Genomic DNA, 22,741 nt, shown 5'->3' with positions numbered 1-22,741 from the left:
AAAAAAAACAACCAAGTGAATAGCCCCTATAGTCTGCAATGGTACTGAAAATGGCGGTCGTTTTCCATTATTGTGTGAATTGAACGTCATTCTTTTTTTTTTTTTTTTACAAAGGAATGGGAAAGAAATTAAATCCATCGCTTTTCTTAGCTTTTTTATGCCATGCACTGTCCAGTGTAATGTACAGTGTGTAGCTCTCATTAGCACCATGTTACCATGATATATATAAAATACAGTTTGATTTTTATAACCTTTTTATTTTTTGGATGGAATGGAATTTCTTTTTGATCTTTGTGTTTTACTTGTGCCTGTGTTTCGTTCTAATACTGTACGGAGCAGGAGCTTCGTACAGTATTAGAATGTATTGGCTCCGATGAGTGGTACTTTGAAACCGAACAGGAAATGTTTTTTTACAGTACAAATTAATTTCTGAAGTTATTACATGAGACTTCCAAAAGCAACATCTTCGGCTCATTGGAGCCAATACATTCTAATACTGTACTGGGCTCCTGCTCCGTACAGTATTAGAACAAAGTTTTATGCGAATCGACTTCAGATGTTTCATCCGAAGTCAATTCGCTCATCCCTAATTCAGACCAATTTTTTTTTTTTTTACTTTCAAGTTTTATTGATTTTTCAGCATAAGAAAATCAGACAGTAAATATGTCACTTGCATAAGCCAGAACAATGTTAAGATTTGCATAGTACAACTTTGGCATTCATATTGTGATGCTACATAATATATGCAAAGCATAATGGTGACATATACAACAGATTGTAACATAGTCATTCCAAGAACAAAAGTAATAAATTGAATCCAGAACTTGTGATCCATTTCTAAGATATAATTTATTCTATACTTTAGCGTGCCCCCATATGTGTTTACCTTACACCTTTATCCATCCGCCGTCCTCCGTCCACCGCTCTCTCCCGCCATGTATGTATACCACCTCATCAGTCACTACAGAGCTATAGAATGAATCTTAACTGCGAACGGGCAAGAGTTCCACAATTCCCACCTTTTGTGAGCCCTTAGGCGTTCCGAGTGAGAGTCTGCATATATATATTCATGTTGCATATACTGGTTAACTAGTGAGATCACATCAGATACCTGAGGAGTAATGGGCATCTTCCAGGAGGTCGCGATAAGCTTCCTTGCAGCCGAGAGAATGCCCATCACAACCGGTCTATGGTAGTGAGGTAAAATTCAGACCAATTTTTAAAGGGGTTCTCCAGGCATCCTGAGAAATACACGCATTCTGTGGACCTGTGGAAGAAATTTGGTTTCATTACTACTCACCTGTCCTTTGCTCTGTCAATACTCGATCAAAACTAATAGCCCAAACAAAATACACATAGAGTATGATATAAAATATATCAAAATTTGTTATAGACTATTCCAACTGATCCCCGTACTGTTTTTCACCTTTAATATTTATACATTTTATGTGATCATGTTTCAATAAATACATTTTGAGATATTTCATATCATACTCTATGTGTATTTTGTTTGGGCTATTAGTTTTGATCGAGTATTGACAGAGCAAAGGACAGGTGAGTAGTAATGAAACCAAATTTCTTCCACAGGTCCACAGAATGCGTGTATTTCTCAGGATGCCTGGAGAACCCCTTTCATTTTTTTGCATACTGTATAGACTTTCAGTTGTCATACATGTATATACCGTAATATATTGATAATATATTGATAAACCTCATCACCAGCATTTACTGTGAGCGGTAAGGTGATGATAATTATCACCAAAATAATCTAGTCAAGTACCACAAGCCTTAAAAAAAAAAATCTATTTTTTTTCATAGACACAGGAAAAAAAAACATCTATTTTTACTGACTGTCCAGAAAATTCTGGACGATTAGCAACCCTGTCCAGTGGCAATGTGGTGTCTGCTTCCCATTGTTTTCAATGGGAGGCAGCAGTGCAGTTTGCAGTGCGAAGGTCTGCATGGTGTCCACTTGCTGCTTGGCTGTATTTCAAGGAGCTAAGACACAAGAGGATCCATAGCATCTAAAGTGAACAGAAACTGCGTCAGTTTCTGTTGCGGTATACAGTACATTGCGGATTTTGAGAGCATCAAAATTTGTCATGTGTACAGGGTACGGGCCCTAAGAGTACAGCATTTTGTAGTAAGAAAACTACAACTCCCAGAAGGTCCTGAAGGTCTGAAACTGACAGGGTGTGCTGGGAAATGTAGTTTCCAGAGAGGAGTTGAGTAAAAATGCAGACTTTTTTTTTTTTTAGAGCATTAAATACCTATTAGGCCTCTTGCACACAAACGTATGTGTTCCATTCCATGCATTGGGGACCGCAATTTGCAGTCCCCAATGCACGAACAAAGTTTGTGCAGCGGCCAGGACGGATCCGGACCGATTTAATTTGAATGGGTCCGCATCCGTCCGTTCTGCAAAAAGTGCTCCGTAGTGCTTCCGTAGGGTTCCGTTCTGCATCACTGTGATTGCGGACCCATTGAAGTGAATGGGTCCGCATCCATGATGCGGAATGCACACGGACTGGTGCCCGTGTATTGCGGACCCGCTGTTTGCGGTCCACAATATGGCCACGGGAAGCACGCGGTCGTGTGCAAGAGGCCTTAGGCTGGAAGGAGACTGGCCTGGGCATACTTCTCAGCTTGCTTTATTTGAAACATCTCCTTGTGCTTCTCTTCTTTGGCTCTTCCTGTGTCTGTCTGGTCATCACAATCCTGCTGCTGCGCTCTACAATCACTCAGAATATGGGTGGGCGGCAGGGCTGCTCCTGTGCGCAGCGTCATCAGTGCACACACTTACAGGTCAAGAGGTGGGGCCCACAGTTGAAGAAGATGGGCCCCAATGTGCTGCCCCAGCCATACAAGAAGACAAGCAGTGAGATAATCTCAGAAATCATGTCTCCACTTGCTGCACATTGATGCCCATTGCTGGCCCTGTAGTGAGTGCTGCACTGTTTATTACAGCGACAGGCAGTGGCACTTGTGAATATACTACACATATGCACTTACTTTGATGCAGGATTCCTGGGGCTCCATCATGCAGTGGAAGGGGAGTCCTGCAGCTAGAGCGGTGGGTACAAGGCAGGACTGAGCCCCCTGTACTGTAGCTGTAAGCACTGCATGGCCTGACAACCCCCCCCCCCCCCCGACCTCGGCCCTGACTACACAGCTGCATCATTTACACCAGCCCTGGGAATGTCTGGCTGCTGGGTAAGAGGGTAAGGGTTAACAGGCACCACAGCTAGCCAAGGAATAAGAGATGGGAGGTGGAAGGGAGGCTCTAACTAGTAGTAATTCTTACAGCAGTGTCGGCTCCTCTGACCGGGAACAGGCTGGGAGGAGGAGCTTTCTTCTAGGCTGCTGTGTGCGGGACCACAGGGCTGGCAGCAGTGCTGCCCACAGTCTATCCAGCAAGCGCTGAGCTGTCCTGTAGTTCAAAACAGCTGATCACCGTCTGTGCCCTGATCTGCCTTGCGAGTCTGGAGTCCATGCAGAGGGAGGACTGTCACCCGCCCTGGCGCCCCCTCAGGAGTCGGACACATCTCTGTCTGCACCCCCAGGCTGCCTGATTATAAATATTAGCTTGCAAGCAAGGGGCCCACCGGGGATTTCACCGGCTCCCCGGTGGGCCAGTCCGAGCCTGCCTCCATGCGACTGTCAGCAATACGGTTCCAAGCCATGCGCTGCCCGGCTCAGGCGGCACAATGATGATGACATCTTAATGCCGCCTGCTCCAGCCTGTGATAGGCTATAGGCATTAGGCCTGAAGCCTGTCAGAGGGAACAGCAGGGCAGGGAGATGTCGCTCCCATGCCCCACTGCAGAATCCAACTGTATCGACAGTTGAATATAAAGAGATGAGCTTTTCCACAATGGAAGCGCTCATATCCCTCGCCCCAGCCGCCACCTTCACTCATCTCCAGGGCCACGCCACCTTAGGCAATCGCCTCACCTCGCCTAATTGGCGGTGCGGCCCTGGGTGGAGGCGCCACATAACTGCTTGATTCTCTGCTGCTGCTACATTCCTCTAAAGTCAACCTGATGGCCAGTCCATAGTCTAGTGTAAATTCTGCAGTCAATTTATAGTCTAGTGTAAATGCTGTGGTCAGTCAGTCATAGTCTAGTGTAAACTCTGCAGTCCGTCCATAGATCAGTCAGTCAGTTCATAGTCTATTGTAAATGCAGTGGTCAGTCAGTCCATAAAGGGGGGCATAAAGGGTCCAATTTCTGGGGAAGCGGACAGAAGCATTAGAAAACACAGCCTGCCCGGGGCTTTATGGGGGAGAAGGGACAAGTGGTGAGAGAGTTGTTAGCTAGTTATATTGAGATAGAAGAGTTGGAAAATGCACTATGTGTACTAATAGATAGGAAAGCTCCTGGGAGTGATGGGTTGCCCTTTGAGCTATATAAGGAGTTTAGGAAGGTGTTGTGGCCGGAACTGTTGGAGACTCTGTGGGAGGCTAATAGAATGAGTAGTGAGTATAGTAGGATAGAATGAAGGGGCGGCACTGCTTATGTATTCAGGTAACTGGTGGATCCCCACAAGTACCTGTCTATATTGACAGTGATTGTGGTGCTCAGCCTTAAAAACACCAACAGTCCATAAAATACGAGTAGATAAATAGAAAGGCGGCACTCACCACTGTGGTAAAAGAACTTCTTTATTTCTTCCAACTAGATAAAATAAAAATAGGGCTGGGACGGACAATTGCCTTTACACAGGATGCGAAGTGCCGACTGCCGTTTCGCGCTTACGCGCCTCTTCAGGCCACATACCTCATCGCGCAAAACATGCACCTTTTAAGCGTCACTCCATCCAGTTACCATAGCAACCTCTGACGCTATTATACTTATTAAAACAAAATAACACAAATGACATCTAGCATCAAAACGTATACATGTTATCGGCATTATATAAATACGCTCAATCAAGCAATTTGGATCACCTCCGTGGACATCGCATACGTGAGTGATCAGTCTGGGGCAACCTTTTCCTGTTCTTATAGAATTAATATGCTCCCTGAACCTTTCGTACAGAGGTCTGATTGTTTTACCTATATCAAAAGCGCCACAGTGGCATAAAATCAAATAGACCACATAATTACTTTTACATGTGATAAATTGAGTTATTTTATGGTGTATCCCTTCGAAAACTAAGAATCTTTTCTGACAATTATTTCTACCAAACGAACAATTCCCGCATTTGTAATTTCCTATCGGTCTTTTATCTTTTAACCAATTGCTACTCCTATCCTCCCTACAGTATAGCGACTTCTCACAAGTTTTTCCCCAAGTGTGTGGCACCTCTTATACGTTATATTTTCCACATACTCTGCCAGACCCTCTTAATTTTTTTAAAATATCTCAGTTATTACAGATCACCTGCTTGATGATATCAGACATGGGGCTGAATTTTTATGAAAACGCAAATCTACCTTTTTTTTTTTTTTATTGGTTCTCTTCTGGTTCTTCATCCTACCATTTCCCAATAGGTCGTCCTGCATATATACTTCAGCTCTTTTCATAGCCCCGGGCCACCCTATTGTGGCGGGGATTGTGTCAGTGACTGAACCTCTATCTAAATATATTGATTGGCTCTTGAGACCACTTCTTAAAAAAAAACTCACATAACCTTAACGACACCAATGAATTTCTCCTGGCATTGAGAGATTTCAATTGGCAGGAGGACTTCAATTTGGTGTCGCTGGATGTTGAAAGCCTGTATACTCGCATATCGCAGGGGGAGAGTGTTAGAGCTGTTATGGAAGTATTGTGCAATACTGATAAGAGCGGCATTTATTGCTGATTTATTGAGGAAGCTTTAGAGTTTGTTCTTACTAACAATGTATTCTGCTTTGGAGGCCAATGGTATAAACAAATTGGTGGAATGGCGATGGGAACACCGGTGTCATGCACTTTTGCGAATATATATTTAGCCACATTTGAGGATAAATTTATATTCTCCACAAATAACACTTTTCTACGTGTGCAGCTTTTCTTGCGCTATGTGGATGACGTTTTCATGGTGTGGTCTGGGACTGAAGCTCAATGTAACAAATTCGTATCGTATCGTAATGAGTGGATTTACTCCAAATTATGGTGGCATGATTTTGGAGTTTCTTGACGTCTTGGTGAGGGTGGAGAGTGGTGCTCTTATTACTAGGGGGTATCGCAAGCCCACCACCACCAATTCGTTACTACATCACGATGGCTTTCATCCACATAGTGTAAAGAAGTCTGTTCCCTATGGGCAATTTATCAGATTAAGAAGGATTAATAACACAAAAGAGGTGTATGAGGAACAAGCCCAGGAATTAAAAGATAGATTATTGAATAGGGGGTACCCGGAAAATATTCTAGATGAAGCTATGAAAAGAGCTGAAGTATATACGCAGGATGACCTATTGGGAAATGGTAGGATGAAGAGTGTCACGGCTGAGGATGGGGGAAATCCTCAGCCGTGTGGAGCCCGGTGATGTTATGGCTGCTTGGCCATGAAGACAGGATTAGGGAGCAGGTCACCTCCTAAAGGCATCCCTAACCTGACCCTGACTCCTAGCTACATGAGCCAACCTTGATGGTAGGAGGGCTCATGCTCCGGAACCTAGAAGTCCCTGCTAGCCCTCAAGATGGCCCTAAACTAGGAGCTGAGTAAGACAACCCACTCCTCCTAGACACGGAGGAGCAGGAGTCTCAACGGCCAAGCTGCTGGAAAAGGAGAGACATAAACAGCTCTATGGATATGGCAGGTGAACAAAGAGTTCCACCTACCTGCCACAGCCTTGCTGACTGGATCCCTGTGTAAGCAGGGTGCAGATCACAAACGCATCCCCACACAGGGACCCAGATCCATAGCTGCACAAAATCACATGTAAAACATCAAACGGACATCACACATAACTAGAAATAACTTAATGAGACATTATGGTTATGACCACAGGGGTGGCTCTTACTGGCAGGTAGTAAAGACAGGAGGCTGCTTTCAGCTAAGCATGGCTGAAGCAACCCGCAGACCTGCAAAAGCAGTGAGGCTTTATAGGCCAAGAAGCCACACCCCACAGTCGGACACACCCAGTGCACACACACACTAGGAAGGAGATTAACCCTTCCAACAACAGGGAAGGGAAAACACCACTTAAAGGGGACGTGCACACAATAACATAAAAAGAAAGTGCACACATACACACATCACACAAAACCGCATGCACAACATAGCAAGCTGCAATGGCACAGCTCAGACTGCCACGCTGCCACATACATACTGTTGCCAGCGGCAACCACAGGTGAGGCAAATACCACAGCCCTCACCTGTGATTGACAACCAAAGAAAACCGCTGACAACCGCATGCGGTTCAGGAGTCACGGTCATAGCCATGGCCGTGACAAAGAGCCAGAAGAGAACCAATAAAAAAAAAAAAAAAGGTAGATTTGCGTTTTCATTCAAAAACCAATGGCGGATATCATCAAGCAGGTGATCTGTAATAACTGGGATATTTAGAAAAATGAAGAGGGTCTGGGAGAGTATGTGGAAAATAGACCGTTGGTAACGTATAAGAGGTGCCACACACATAGGGGCAAACTTGTGAAAAGTCACTTTAGGGAGGATAGGAGTAGCAATTGGTTAACAGATAAAAGACCGAAAGGGAATTAGAAATGCGGGAATTGTTCGTTTTGTAGATATAATTGTCAGAAAAAAAATCTTCGTTTTCGAAGGGATACACCATAAAATAACTCAATTTATCACATGTAAAAGTAATTATGTGGTCTATTTGATTTTATGCCGCTGTGGCGCTTGTTATATAGGTAAAACAATCAGACCTCTGTACGAAAGGTTCAGGGAGCACATTAATTCTATAAGAACAGGAAAAGGTTGCCCCAGACTGATCACTCACGTATGCGATGTCCACGATGTGATCCAAATTGCTTGAGCTTTGCAGGTATTGAACTCGTTCCAAATATGCCACAAGGGGGAGGTAGACACCGCCTACTCCTACAAAAGAAGGCTAGATAGATCGTCCGTACTGCAACTACGGGCCCTCTAGGTCTAGATTAAAGGAATGATCTGAGCGTATTTATATAATGCCGATAACATGTATAAGTTTTGATGCTAGATGTCATTTGTGTTATTATGTTTTAATAAGTATAATAGCGTCAGAGGTTTCTATGGCAACTGGATGGAGTGACGCTTAAAAGGTGCGCATTTTGCGCGATGAGGTATGTGGCCTGAAGAGGCGCGTAAGCGCGAAACGGTCGTCGCCACTTCGCATCCTGTGTAAAGGCAATTGTTAGTCCCAGCCCTATTTTTATTGTATCCAGTTAGAAAAAATAAAGAAGTTCTTTTACCACAGTGCCGCCTTTCTATTTATCTACTCTAATTTTATAAAAGAATGAGTAGACTTCCAATTTATAGAAATCCTAGGGCGAGGGTAGCGGTAGATGGGGTAACGTCCATGCCCCTTTCCCTTACTAGGGGAACTAGGCAGGGATGCCCCTATCTCCATTGTTCTTAGCATTAGCTGTAGAACCGCATTAGCTGTAGAACCACTAGTGAATTTAATAAGTGAAAATAAAAGAATAAATGTTTCCAGTACGGTAATATTGAAAAAAGAAAAAAAAAAGGCATTTTATGCAGTTGATATTTAGCTTTTTTTTTTGGAGATCTGGACACTGGAACGGGGGAAGTGATGAGTATAATTAGTACTTTTAGGTATTTTTCAGGGTGAAAGTTAAACTGAGGTAAGTCACTCTTCATGACTTTGGGAGAGGGTAAACAGAGCATAAATTTTGAAGTAAAAGTAGTTGGGAAGGAAGGTAGCATTAAATATTTGTGAGTTTATATCACATCGACTGTAAATGAATATGTCAGATTAAAGGTCCTTCCTTTGATAAGTAAGTTAAGGAAAAAAATCTAGAATATGGCGCAGCTTACCACTGTCTATGATGGAACGCATCAACTTGCTTAAAATGAGGATCGCCCCCAGATTCCCTTTGTGGTTCAAAATGCACCCAAGGAGTATTTTTTAAGATAATTGATAAAATAACAGGTTAGAACAGGGAGAATTAGAAAGGAAATATTACAATTACCAGGAAAAGATAGGGGATTTGCACTTCCAAATTGGTTTATTATTTGGTTGCACAATTTGCTCACATACATTTTTTTGTGATTAATGATATATAAAGACTGAGTTGCCTAAAATGGGAGATAAGGCAAATCAAGAATCGATATTTGAGGTGTTGAAAACAGGGTTATTAGTAGAAAAGGGAGGGTGAATGTTGTATAGAGTTTGATGAATGAAATATGGCAAGAGGTTAAAACAATAATGGGAATAAAAAGTTATTTAGATTATACACCAATATGGAATAATGTATACTTACGAGAAATACAGAAAATTAAACAATATGTTAATTGGGAGCATAAGGGTAAATATCCGATGAGACTTATTTACAGGAGATGTATTAAAGGATTTTGGCACGTTAGTAAGAGAATATGAGATTTCACAGAGGGATTTTTACAAGTACTTGCAGTTTAGGATTGCGATAGGCTCATCATCCTCCACAGTCAGGTATAGAAAGGCCGTATGTCAAGATTTCAAGGAAACAGGAAACCAAAGGGGTCATTATCTAGCATGTATAAACTGGTACTGAAGGCAAAACAAACTAATATTAAAGTCCTTTCAAGGGTAAAGTTAGGAGGGTGAGGTTGGAATTATAGAGGATAAAGTATGGGAGGATATACGGTAGTTAGCTGTCCTTTTAGGGTGTCCTTTAGTGCCTCTCACAAGGTCTCTCAGTTTTGTTTTTTGCTACAAAGTTTGCATCAGTCGCTGGCTTTGTTAAAAAAAAATGGTGTTAAAAGAGACAGATGAATGCCCAAGGTGTAAATAAGAACATGCAGGATTGATACCCTTACTATGGAGATGCCCCAAATTATTTAGATATCGGTTGGAAATAATAGTATTAATTAATGAAATCTATGATCTTCAATTAGAGAGAGACCCAATTGTATGTATATTGGGGGGATGAGGCACCTGAACTTACAAAATAAACATAGAACAATAATAGGAAAGCTGCTATTTCCAGCTTAAAAAATGGAAAGCTATGAAACCTCCTTCTGTGGAATGGAAAAGTGCAGTGGATAATATGGTGAAAAAGGAGAAAGTTATAAATCAAAGTAAGGGGGCAAGAGGGCTGTGTTTGTACAGCTATGGAGATCATGGCTTACCAGATAGAGGAGGGGGGAGAGTGATGGGGGAAAGTAAATGTATATCCTTTTTTTTCTTTTCACTGAATCTGCTGCCTGTACTTAACACACTCATGAAATATCGAGCACATAGGAAGCCTTCATGAATCCACTTCTGGTTGTAGGGAGGAATGGTGGAAAGCTGCATGCTTCCTCTCCTTCTCCCATCTCTTCTTTTTAATAGCAGCCGGGATTAGTTGGGCTCAGCTCCTGGGATACCCCAGTGCGTGCAGAAGGCAGCATAACTGTGTAGTGCCGCCACCAACTGGCCAAAGTAATTATCTGAGGCCAGTGCTGTGCCTCTCATTTCTTGCCCCCGTACAGCGCTCGGAGTGAGCGGACTGCAGATATCACAGAGGTTTACTCCTATCTGCGTCTTAGTTTAGCCTCTACTGACATGTGCAGGTTCAGAAGGGTCATTAGTCTGAACCTGCAGATGTGGTGGAGCACCTACTTCCTCTATAATTGTGGAGACCCCAGTGCACGCACCACTAGTGTCCTTCCTTTAAACCAGCCCTGCTGGTAAGTGACAACATTAAACATTCAGTGGGCACTAATGATTAGTGGACACTGTGACATTACGTGTTTTAATGAACTGATTGGACACTGTAGGGACACACTCCATTGACTAGATGAATAGTAACACTAAGTTGTCAACTTATCTCCAGGGGGAATAACAGTGGAACAGCCCAATAAAAGGTCTAAGAAAATATGCTCTAGAATTTTTATTTTCTGGAGAATGTAAGTATTTATTAAAAGAGAGGTTTCCTTTAAATGATAATATTTCAACTGCCTGCAGCTATCACTTGGGGGAGCTTCCATGGATCCTGAAGACTGGGAGCTGTATAGACCTGTCTTCAGTTAACTACATTTTATTTTTTAACGTTATTGTCTGAAGGGAATAACAGAAGAAAGCTAAGCCTCAACCCCTATAAAGATTTAGTAGAAAGATAATCACTACCAAACTCTCAAAAGTTTTGAATAAAATACTTACAAAGCTAATTTGTAAGCTTTGTGAGCACCTCCTTTGAAAGAGACCACAGCAACCCATGCATTGACAAATAGGGGCAATGCACACAGTATTGACAGGTACCGAAACATCAAACGTCTTGGCCAAGCATGTATGTGTTCAATGGAGAGAGAAGAAAGCCACTGTCAGACATCTCAGGAGGAACAAATAGACTGGAAAATACACTTTACGTTAGCATCCAGATGGGCCGAAAATGGATTTCCTCAACGATACTCTAATATGTATGGGGGCCATTACCAATAGGAACAATATGATTGATTTGTGAAAAGCTTTTAAAATATTACAACAGATTATCAGCTACAATGTCTTAAACCACTTGTACAGTCAGCAAAATTTTACTGGAAAACCCTATAAAGATTATCCAGTAAAGGAGAGATGAGTATGGGATTTTATACCAATAGTTTTAGATTTACCAAAATGTCACTGTATTTGCAAAAATGGGTATAATTACATCTGTGATAGCCACACAAGTATTTCCTACACTCAACTGCAAGCACTTTAACTAGGTCAACATGGGACTATTGATAGTCTCCAAACTATTTTGGACATGCTTTTTGGACTATTGTGGGCAGTTGTTGATGCACTCATTGAGACATATTGGCTGTGAGACAGATTTTTTTTTTTATATTCAGTAAATGTAATCTGAAAAAAAAAAAAGCATGTTAAGAAGAAAAAGACTTGAAAGTGAAATGTAGTTCTTAGGACAAATACACTGTGGTCTTGGATCATTGCTTATTGAAATGCATTGATAATCATTGAACACTGTTGCCTATACAAGTATGGTAACCGTAGCTATGATTGTGCTTAGTATACAGCTTGTATACTACTACATTCTTCTATGTTGTTACAATTCTTACATGCTATAGTGTATGGTATAATATGACAGGCAGTTGACACCTGGCCATTAATCCTACAGTCTGTCTTTTGATTTTTCTTATTCAAGTGCACAGTTTTGCCCCTTTTTCATTGGACTGCAAATTCTACACCTTTGTCCATTCTGTCACTTCAGCAACTTGACTAGTTGTGAATTGTTAACTCTGTCATGACTTTAATCCTTAGATGTGAAGCTTACTGCAGTTTCTTCTGTCATATAACCATTTACATATCTCATATCTATTTAGTGACAACTGAAAATACAAAACAGTTTTTTTCTAGAAAAACTAAATCCATGAAACTTTCATGTAATATCAATCTATGAAAAGAGAAAAAACAATCATATTAGACTTTTCCTATACAGGCAGAAGACTTTCCACTGAGAAGATTATATTTCACAAAATTATACCTGATCCTCCCAGCTACATAGGCACTGAATGAAGGGGTTAACCTAACTTGACAATCCCTTCTCTAAGGTAAGACACCCCAGTGATCAGCTCATAGTTATAGGTCCAGCTGCTGAAACCACAGATACTGAAGGAAAAAAGTTGTATTACATAAAGCCTTATCAAACTGTAATGCCAATTTACCATCACACTGCCAACTTCCTTGCTCAAAGGCTCCGAATATCAACCAATAGATTGATATACATATATATACACGATAGATAGATAGATAGATAGATAGATAGATAGATAGATAGATCACCCTCGCAGGAGTTCACTTGATGTGTGGATGTGGCTGGCCAGCCAATAGAACAACTAATCTATATAAATTATAAATATTCCCCAGTAATATCTTAACACTGCCACCAAGGTTTGTTTCAAGAGCTCACACTCTTACAGGAAGCCATCAGGTACTCCCTACTATCTCTATATAATGTAAGTTTGTTACTTAAATATTACAATCTCCTCCTAAACTTTTATTTAAATAGGTAGCCTTATATGCTTCAAGCTGCTTAGCACATGGATTCATTCAAGAACACAAGTCAGAACTTATTAAATGGAGTTTAATATGATGAAAAGAGTCACAATGCTTTATATATATATATATATATATATATATATATACACTGCTCAAAAAAATAAAGGGAACACTTAAACAACACAATGTAACTCCAAGTCAATCACACTTCTGTGAAATCAAACTGTCCACTTAGGAAGCAACACTGAGTGACAATCAATTTCACATGCTGTTGTGCAAATGGGATAGACAACAGGTGGAAATTATAGGCAATTAGCAAGACACCCCCAATAAAGGAGTGGTTCTGCAGGTGGTGACCTGACCACTTCTCAGTTCCTATGCTTCCTGGCTGATGTTTTGGTCACTTTTGAATGCTGCCGGTGCTTTCACTCTAGTGATAGCATGAGACGGAGTCTACAACCCACACAAGTGGCTCAGGTAGTGCAGCTTATCCAGGATGGCACATCAATGTGAGCCGTGGCAAGAAGGTTTGCTGTGTCTGTCAGCGTAGTGTCCAGAGCATGGAGGCGCTAACAGGAGACAGGCCAGTACATCAGGAGACGTGGAGGAGGCCATAGGAGGGCAACAACCCAGCAGCAGGACCGCTACCTCCGCCTTTGTGCAAGGAGGAACAGGAGAAGCACTGTCAGAGCCCTGCAAAATGACCTCCAGCAGGCCACAAATGTGCATGTGTCTGCTCAAACGGTCAGAAACAGACTCCATGAGGGTGATATGAGGGCCCAACGTCCACAGGTGGGGGTTTTGCTTACAGCCCAACACCGTGCAGGACGTTTGGCATTTGCCAGAAAACACCAAGATTGGCAAATTTGCCACTGGCGCCCTGTGCTCTTCACAGATGAAAGCAGGTTCACACTGAGCACATGTGACAGACGTGACATAGTCTGGAGACGCCGTGGAGAACGTTCTGCTGCCTGCAACATCCTCCAGCATGACCGGTTTGGCATTGGGTCAGTAATGGTGTGGGGTGGCATTTCTTTGGAGGGCCGCACAGCCCTCCATGTGCTTGCCAGAGGTAGCCTGACTGCCATTAGGTACCGAGATGAGATCCTCAGACCCCTTGTGAGACCATATGCTGGTGCGGTTGGCCCTGGGTTCCTCCTAATGCAAGACAATGCTAGACCTCATGTGGCTGGAGTGTGTCAGCAGTTCCTGCAAGACAAAGGCATTGATGCTATGGACTGGCCCGCCCGTTCCCCAGACCTGAATCCAATTGAGCACATCTGGGACATCACGTCTCGCTCTATCCACCAACGTCACGTTGCACCACAGACTGTCCAGGAGTTGGCAGATGCTTTAGTCCAGATCTGGGAGGAGATCCCTCAGGAGACCGTCTGCTACCTCATCAGGAGCATGCACAGGCGTTGTAGGGAGGTCATACAGGCACGTGGAGGCCACACACACTACTGAGCCTCATTTTGACTTGTTTTAAGGATATTACATCAAAGTTGGATCAGCCTGTAGTGTGTTTTTCCACTTTAATTTTGAGGGTGACTCCAAATCCAGACCTCCATGGGTTAAAAAATTTGATTTCCATATTTTTTTTTTGTGTGATTTTGTTGTCAGCACATTCAACTATGTAAATAACAACGTATTTCAGAAGAATATTTAATTAATTCAGATCTAGGATGTGTTATTTGTGTGTTCCCTTTATTTTTTTGAGCAGTGTATATATATATACATATATATATATATAAAGTGTAACAAAAGAGACAGAAAGACAATGTAGAACAGTTTCTTAAAATGAAAGGAAATAAATCAGAAACCTAACACTCACGTAAGATGGCATAGGCTCCGGTGCCGGGGCAGGTAGAGAACCAGGACAAATCTTCACTACTTTGGTGAGCCCCAAGAAATTACACTCAGCCCTGGTTTTTCATACCTTATGAACTTTCTCTTTCTATATCCATCCCCCCATCCTCTGATGTCACTATGGAGGATTTGAATATAGCTAGATTCTTGAATTTTATGACACCAGCTTTGTGTTATCTCCAGTGGCTGAGGAGTGACTAGCTAGAAGACAACTTCAAAGACGCTAGATGACCAGACACAAATCCGCACACACAACCATATACGCAGGACTCACCTGGTAAGGGCTTGACCCAAATTAATATCAATATTTTCAATAACTATCTATCTATATCCAAAATACTGTTATTCCAAATTCGTACCTTCAGTGTACAAAATAGGTAAAGAGATGTAAAAATGTGGATCATGCCAGTCCAGCTTTCAACTTGTTTACTGGTATCAGCAGTTGGATTAGCATAAGTTCAACAAGGAGGAATATACAGCGTGTAAATGGTGCCAGTAGGAAGTATAAAGTGTCCCACAAATAAGCCCCATGTGAATGGAAAAATAAAATAAAAAATTGGCCTTTAGAAGGCTAAAAAACATGAAAATGAAAAAATAAAAAAAGTTGTTTACGACGGCTTAATAAAAAGAGATTGAAAACAAACTGTGCAATATCAGCCCAACAATGCAGCAGAATCCAAAGAATCACGTATCTTACTTTTACCTGCAGTACTATCTAGCCTATAAAAAAATGTCTGTCAAATTAAAATACTGGAAATCTCTGTTAAAAATAATTAGGGGGAATGATGATCATGATGGGACCTTTTGAAGTCAGTTTATATGCAAGTTTGTATTGGCAAAAGGTGCACATAATAAATTTGATACATTTGGCACATTTTGAATCTAACACTTTTGTCTAGAAATGCCACTCCAGTTTTCCTGTGGATAGGGGATAACCAGAATGCCAGTTTAAAGAATCACTGTACTTTTCACACAATTTGATTTCATTTAATATAAAATAGTATAACTAGCATTTCTAAATCACTTCGTTTAAAAATCTGCCTGCATCCACCTGAAAAAAGCTGTAAAGTCAGCAATTAGGGGTCTCACTTCCACTGCCTGCTGTCAGGCAAGATAAGTCTCTGGTAACAGAGACTCAGAAGACAGCCGAGAGGAAGCGGGGGCATGTTAGGGCTAGCTGAGATCCTGAGACTATAAAATAACTGTTTTTACACATCACAGGCACGTCCTGCCTATCTGTAAGTGTGATTTATACCTCCTTATCTGTTCTGCGAGCTCCAGGGCTAAAAACAAACATAGCGGGAAGTAAGTGAAAGGATGTCACCTTATGCAGTGCTGCGAGACTTCAATAAAAGGCATAAGCATCCTGCTTGTGAGAGAAATGCATCTGGCTGGGCAATTGAAACAGGGAATATTATGGCCTAAAGAGACTCTAGGGAAGCCCAAACAGAACTGTACCTTCATAGTTATGATTGTGTAAAGAAGCACAGCCATTAAGCAAACTGTTATTTTGAAAACTCAGGTACATTTTAAGGAAACTTAACAGGCACCATACTCTAGTACCGCCTGTTACCACCTCACACCATCTGAGTATTAACAATCTACTGCTTAATGTATATATACCACTGCATCAACATTAAATACCTCAGCCTTCTTAGCATGAAGAGATGTTAATTTAGAGATTTCTGCTTCCAGCACAGCAACAGGCTGTTCAGTCTCATCTACTGTCTTCACCAATTCTTCTTTCATCATGTTGTATTCTTTCTCTTTTTGATTCCTTTCCGCTATAATTCTATTTATTCTTGCCTGGCAATGTAAAAATAAAGCTTTTATGTTTTATATTAATAAATTATATAATCAACAATAGGTTATTAGTAGCAATGCGCCAGACCAACTAGATGTGTTTTATATTGTTTTTTTAACGTGAAGCCATTTTGCTAGTCATCCAACTAGCTTTATCAATTAGAACGGCTTGTATGAGAAATCTGCGGCAATAAATAGTGGTGACTTGTGTTCTCGTGTTTCAGTAATGAAGGTAAGATCTTGATTCCGTTTGCATGACTAAAGCTATTAGGTGTCATTAAACTGCCTCGGGGGAGGTGTTAGAACAGCACTGTAAGCTATACCAGTGTATGGCCCAGCACAGAAGAGCCAACACCTGCTGACCAGACTCAGCTGTTTGCCAACACCTGCTGACCAGACTCAGCTGTTTACTTAAAGCTTAAAGGGGTTCTCCCACTTCAGCAAGTGGAATTTATGATGTAGAGAAAAGTTAATACAAGGCACTTACTAATGTACTGTGATTGTCCATATATCCTCCTTTGCTTGCTGGATTCATTTTTCCATCACATTATACATTGCTCATTTCCATGGTTACGGCCACCCTGCAGTCCAGCAGAGTTGGCCATGCTTGCACACTATAGGAAAAAGTGGTGGCCTCTCTGGTGGCCAGGACCGTGGAGCCTGCATAGACCGATGCTTTTTCCTATAGTATGCAAGCACGGCCACCGCTGTTGGATTGCAGAGTGGACGTAACCATGGAAACGAGCAGTGTATAATGTGATGGAAAAACAAATCCAGCCAGCAAAGGCAGTATGGACAATCACAATACATTAGTAATTGCCTGTATTAACTTTCTCTACATGATAAATGCCATTTGCTGAAGTGAGAAACCCCTTTAAGGATAATCGTTTGATGACAACAAAGTTTGAAAGAAGCTATTTTTGGTAAATTGGAGAAACCAAGCTTACAACAAATCCTGTTGACTTATTACTACTAATATACCATGACCTCGATGAATGAGAACCTTCACAGACATCTACCACTTTTATTTGTTCTTTAAACGGTTCAGGACTAGGCTCATTTTGGTCTTCAGGACCAGACACAGTTTAGCTGGTTTTCGCACACATTAAACAACCATAACTTTATTTGTTGAGCTAGCAATGTCATTTTTTCTGTATTTTTCGGGAATAATTAAACTTTGTTTTAAAATAATTTTTATAATCTTTAGGTTTATAAATTGAAAAAATACCAAAAAAAAAATGCATTTTAGGAGGTAGTATTACCTAAAATAGACTTTATTTACGTTCATCATTGTCAGCCGTAAATTTACAGGAGAAATCTGCTCATTTACAGTGACATTTCTGACTGTTAGGCCTGTGACGGATCTAGTAAACCTCAGCAGCAACCTCTAAGAAATGAAATCCTAGCGATCATTTGACCAGTCACATAATTACCAGAACAAATGGAGACTATGCAGCAGCCTTAAACTCATGCCGTATATCTCCAATGTTTTAAGAATCTGCCCTGAACATCATATCTATGCATTAATCGGTTAAGTGTCCATTCACACGTCCGCAAAATGGGTCCGCATCCATTCCGCAATTTTGCAGAACAGGTGCGGTTCCATTCATTTTCAATGGGGCCAGAATGTGCTGTCCGCATTTGCGGATCCACACTTCTGGATCCGCACTTCCGTTCCTCAAAAATGTCCTATTCTTGTCTGCAATTGCGGACAAGAAAAGGCATTTTCTATGAGAGTGCCGGCGATGTGCGGTCTAGGGATCGACCGATTATCGGTTTTACCGATATTATTGGCCGATATTCAGGATTTTGAACATCATCGGTATCGGCATCTATTTTCCGATATACCGATAACGTATCGGGAACAGTGCTCTCCGTGTTCCCTCAGCAGCACAGGGGAGAAGAAAGCAGTGTCTCCCTCCCCCTTGTGCTGCTGCCGCCGCCAATGAGGGAGGACAAGAGGAGGGGTGGGGGTGTGGCCACTGCGCCACCAATGAAGATACCCCTCTCATTACACTGCTGCCACCTAAGGGGTTAACTGCCGCGGATCGCAGCTAACGCTCATAGAGGTCGGGAGCCGGCTATGTGATTCTGCAGCCAGCTCCCGCCTCCTGTATATGAATTAAGGAGAGAGGTATCTTCATTGGTGGCGCAGTGCACCCCCCCCAACCCCAGTATTAAAACATTGGTGGCGCAGTGCGCCCCCAACCCCAGTATTAATCATTAGTGGTGCAGTGCGCCCCTACCAACCCCAGTATTAAAGACATTGGTGGCAGTGGCCACAGGGTCCCCTCCTCCTCAGTGGAAGTTCCGATCAGAACCCCAGCAGTGTAAGCCTGGGGCTCCGATCGGTTACCATGGCAGCCAGGACGCTATTGAAGCCCTGGCTGCCATGGTAAGCTCCATGCTGCTGTGTGCACAAAGCACAGAGCAGCAGGGACAGTGTGAGGTCCTATTCACCCTGATAGAGCCCTATCAGGGTGAATAGGACAAGGGTTCTAGTCCCTAAGGGGGCTAACAGTAAAAAATAAAAATAAAAAAAGGTAAAAAAAAAACAAAAAACACACACACCAAAATATTAATTATAAATGAAAAAGAAAGGTTTACCAAAAAAATAAAATAAATACACGTTAACAATAAACATTCATTTTGAGCAGATTTGTGTAGGAATTTTTTTATTTGTTTTCAAAAATGAAAATTCACAGAATATCGGTATAAATTATTGGCTATCGGCCTGAAAGTTCACAGATTATCGGTATCGGCCCTAAAAAATCAACATCGGTCGATTCCTAGTGCGGTCCGCAAAATGCGGAACGCACATTGCCGGTGTCTGTGTTTTGCGGATCCGCAAAACACATACGGATGTGTGAATGGACCCTAAACTATTATATCCAGGACTCATTCACTTCCTGTTTCCACTGAACCTTTCCTCTTCCCCTGTGGGTCAGCTGATCACTTCAAACTTAACTGTTGAAATCCCCATTAATTAGCTGATATTTCCAGGAAAACTGCTGTTATCCACTGTATTTCATGGGTCCAGACATTATACACTAAGTATCAGGATACGTAGGGCATAGTGCAGGGATCTAACTGCACTTACTATTTTTTCTCGGCACCGCTCCATTCTCCCGCTGTGGCCCCCGTTGTGTTCTCCCGCCTGGCATGCTAATTTTTGCATCAGAACAATGAGAAGGAGACTGAGTCTGAGTCTTTCTCCGTGGGCGTCTCCTTCTCTCTGGCTGTAGCGCTGTCCAATCGCAGGACAGAGCGTTACAGACAGGGAGAAAAAAAAAACTCACACCCACGGAGAAAGACTAAGTCTCCTCCTCATTGTTCTGATGCAAAAATTAGCATACCAGGCGGGAGAATACAACGGGGGCCACAGCGGGAGAACAGAGTGGCGCCCAGAAAAAATAGTAATTGCAGTTAGATCCCTGCACTATGCCCTACGTATCCTGATACTTCGTTTATAATGTCTGGACCCATGAAAGGTCCTCTTTAAAATAACCAGTTGACTATGTAAAAGTTGGTGGTTCCAGGCCTCCAGAGCAGAAGTGGCTCATTCTAGTGTCTAAGAGGAAGGTCCATAGCTGCATACTCCATCTATAACATAAATTTGCTAGACTAGAGGTAAATGGGAAAACCATTTTGTTTTTGGACTTTTTTAATTTCTGATTGCCATAGCAATTTTTTCCACAATTTTGAAATGTACAAATGCAACCAAAATTATAAAAAATCATATGAAACCCCCATACCCAGAGACACCTGCCACATTTTCAAAATGCAAGAATTTTACACACACTGAACTTTTATGCAGTTTTGTATCAAAATGTAATTTTTTTTACTACATAAACACATGTATTTCTGATAAGCAGAAAGTTAGATTCACAACATCATCTCTTAAAAACAAAAGTTTAAGATGTGCAGAGCTCCTATATACCACATATGTATGTCTACTTACACATATCTGCATAAAACACCAAAAGTAAAAAGACCAAAAACCTATACAGTTTCTCAAAGCAGAGAACCTGATGACAGCAGTTGTCTTGACATGTTGACAACCATGTCTACCTTCAGGTAACTTTGCGAAAAACAGGAATATAAAAAGAAGACATACACACAAAAAACTGTAAAATAGGTCAAGGTTTACAAAGTTTATATATACCACAAGTGCCCACATGTACATGACAGAGATATCACTCAGATACCATGCTGTAACATCACAATTGTGTTCTTCTCAGGTTCTGTTCTTGTTCTGAATGAGCTCACAACTGGTCCAGTCAGATAAGTTGTGTGAAGGACTTTTATGCAATTGCCTATATGCTTCAGTTTGATTCTCTCCCTGCTATTTTGAGGACTATATTGTTCGGCTCCAATTGTCAAGAATGAATGTATTCGTGTACCGGACAATGATGTTGAGATTATGTTTGTATGTGGGATAGAAAGTACTTGTGTGAAATTGTTAAGAATTGTAAATGTTCTGGCCAGCAGATAATTGAGCTGTGTGTATTGGTAAAACTCAATTGTCTAGCCTGGCCCAGAGGAGGAGTTTTAGGATAATTGAGCTGTGTCTATTCTTAAAACTCAATTATCTAGTCTGGCCCAGAGGAGGAGTTTTTGCTGCATAAATTGTGAGTTCTGTGTACCAGTAAATCAGTCTTGTTCCAGCATTAAGTTGACTCATGTGTGGATTATTCGGCGATTCCAGGGATATTCCTACTCGTGGAATATTGGGTGATTTTCTTTTATGGGAAGAAGGGAATGCTTGACGAGGATATTTTCTACTACCGTCACAATTGGTTGGCAGCAGCGGGATTTTCCCTTCTACTTTCCTTTACACCAGGATTCCAAGCAGACACTGGGAACAGTGAATGGAAGGCTGGTACACCCCGCTTAAAAGAAAAACACTGAAAGAACTACTGGAAGTCCGTGGAAGGATTGCTAGCAACAAAACCAAGCGGGTCATTATAGCAGAATTAATGGAGCTAGACCAGGAGAACTTGGTTGCAGCAACGCCAGCAGTACAAGAGATGGGGACACCAGTGATTCAGGAGGAGGAATCACCAGCCAACAAGGCAATGAGAGAGAAGCTAGCATGGTTCGGTCCGAACCCAACGGCGGATGTGGTGCTGAAAGTGATGAACCTGTTAGCGGAGGAGGCTAAACAAATAAGAGACGCAGAGCTACAGTTAAAACTGGCAGCAGTCCAACAAGCAGCCGCACATTCTCCAAACAGTGAGTACAGTACAGCAGACACAAGGAAGATTCCGTTTAGCGCTTTTAAAGCTTTTGATGAAAAAGACTGTGACATTGATAATTACCTGGCAGATTTTGAGCGACAATGTAACCTGCACCGAATAGATAGAGGAGAGTGGGTCGCAATATTGTCAGGCAAACTGTCAGGCAAAGCTTCTGATGCTTTCCGGACCGTGCCAGAGCAGGAGATCCATAGCTACGCCAGGGTTAAAGAAGTGCTCCTGGCTCGTTATGCAGTAACCCCAGAGTCCTACCGACAAAAGTTCAGGGACTCACGCAAAACCACGAAAGACTCTTACGTGGAATGGGCATGCCAGTTATCCCTGTCGGCCTCTAACTGGGTCAACAGCAGCCAGGCCACCTCCGCAGAGGACATTTTACAACTAATGCTCCTGGAACAATTTTACAATCACATCCAGACGGATGTCAAAGACTGGGTGAGAGATCGCAGGCCCATGACTCTACCAGAGGCCGCTAAGTTGGCGGATGAATATGCGGATACTCGCAAGACGAACCTGGTCACACCACGGGTACAACCTCCACGACCAACGGTGCCCTCACACCCACCAGCCGCTAGATACCAACCTCCTAACAGACCGGTGACATCTAGCCCTCGCTATCCACGCCAGGAGGACAATGAACAACGCTGCTTCCGGTGCAAACAGCTGGGTCACTACAAGCAGAATTGCCCCATGGACAACAACACCAGGTCAAATTGGTCTCGACCTGGGTACCGCCCACCAG

At 42.2% G+C, this 22,741-nt stretch overlaps 1 protein-coding gene across 3 annotated transcripts in view; it reads right to left on the bottom strand.

Moving 5' to 3' along the window:
• Window positions 1-22,741, bottom strand: part of CCDC178 (coiled-coil domain containing 178) — a 461,614-nt gene that overhangs the window by 309,173 nt on the left and 129,700 nt on the right. For all 3 annotated transcript variants that reach the window (XM_040433387.1, XM_040433386.1, XM_040433388.1), the window contains exon 13: window positions 16,583-16,744. In XM_040433387.1, the coding sequence (XP_040289321.1) occupies window positions 16,583-16,744 (162 nt within the window). The remainder of the gene's footprint in view (window positions 1-16,582; window positions 16,745-22,741) is intronic.

This window comes from Bufo bufo, chromosome 5 (genome assembly GCF_905171765.1).
Source record: "Bufo bufo chromosome 5, aBufBuf1.1, whole genome shotgun sequence".
Lineage (NCBI taxonomy): Eukaryota > Metazoa > Chordata > Amphibia > Anura > Bufonidae > Bufo > Bufo bufo.
This window is presented reverse-complemented; position numbering and strand designations above follow the sequence as displayed.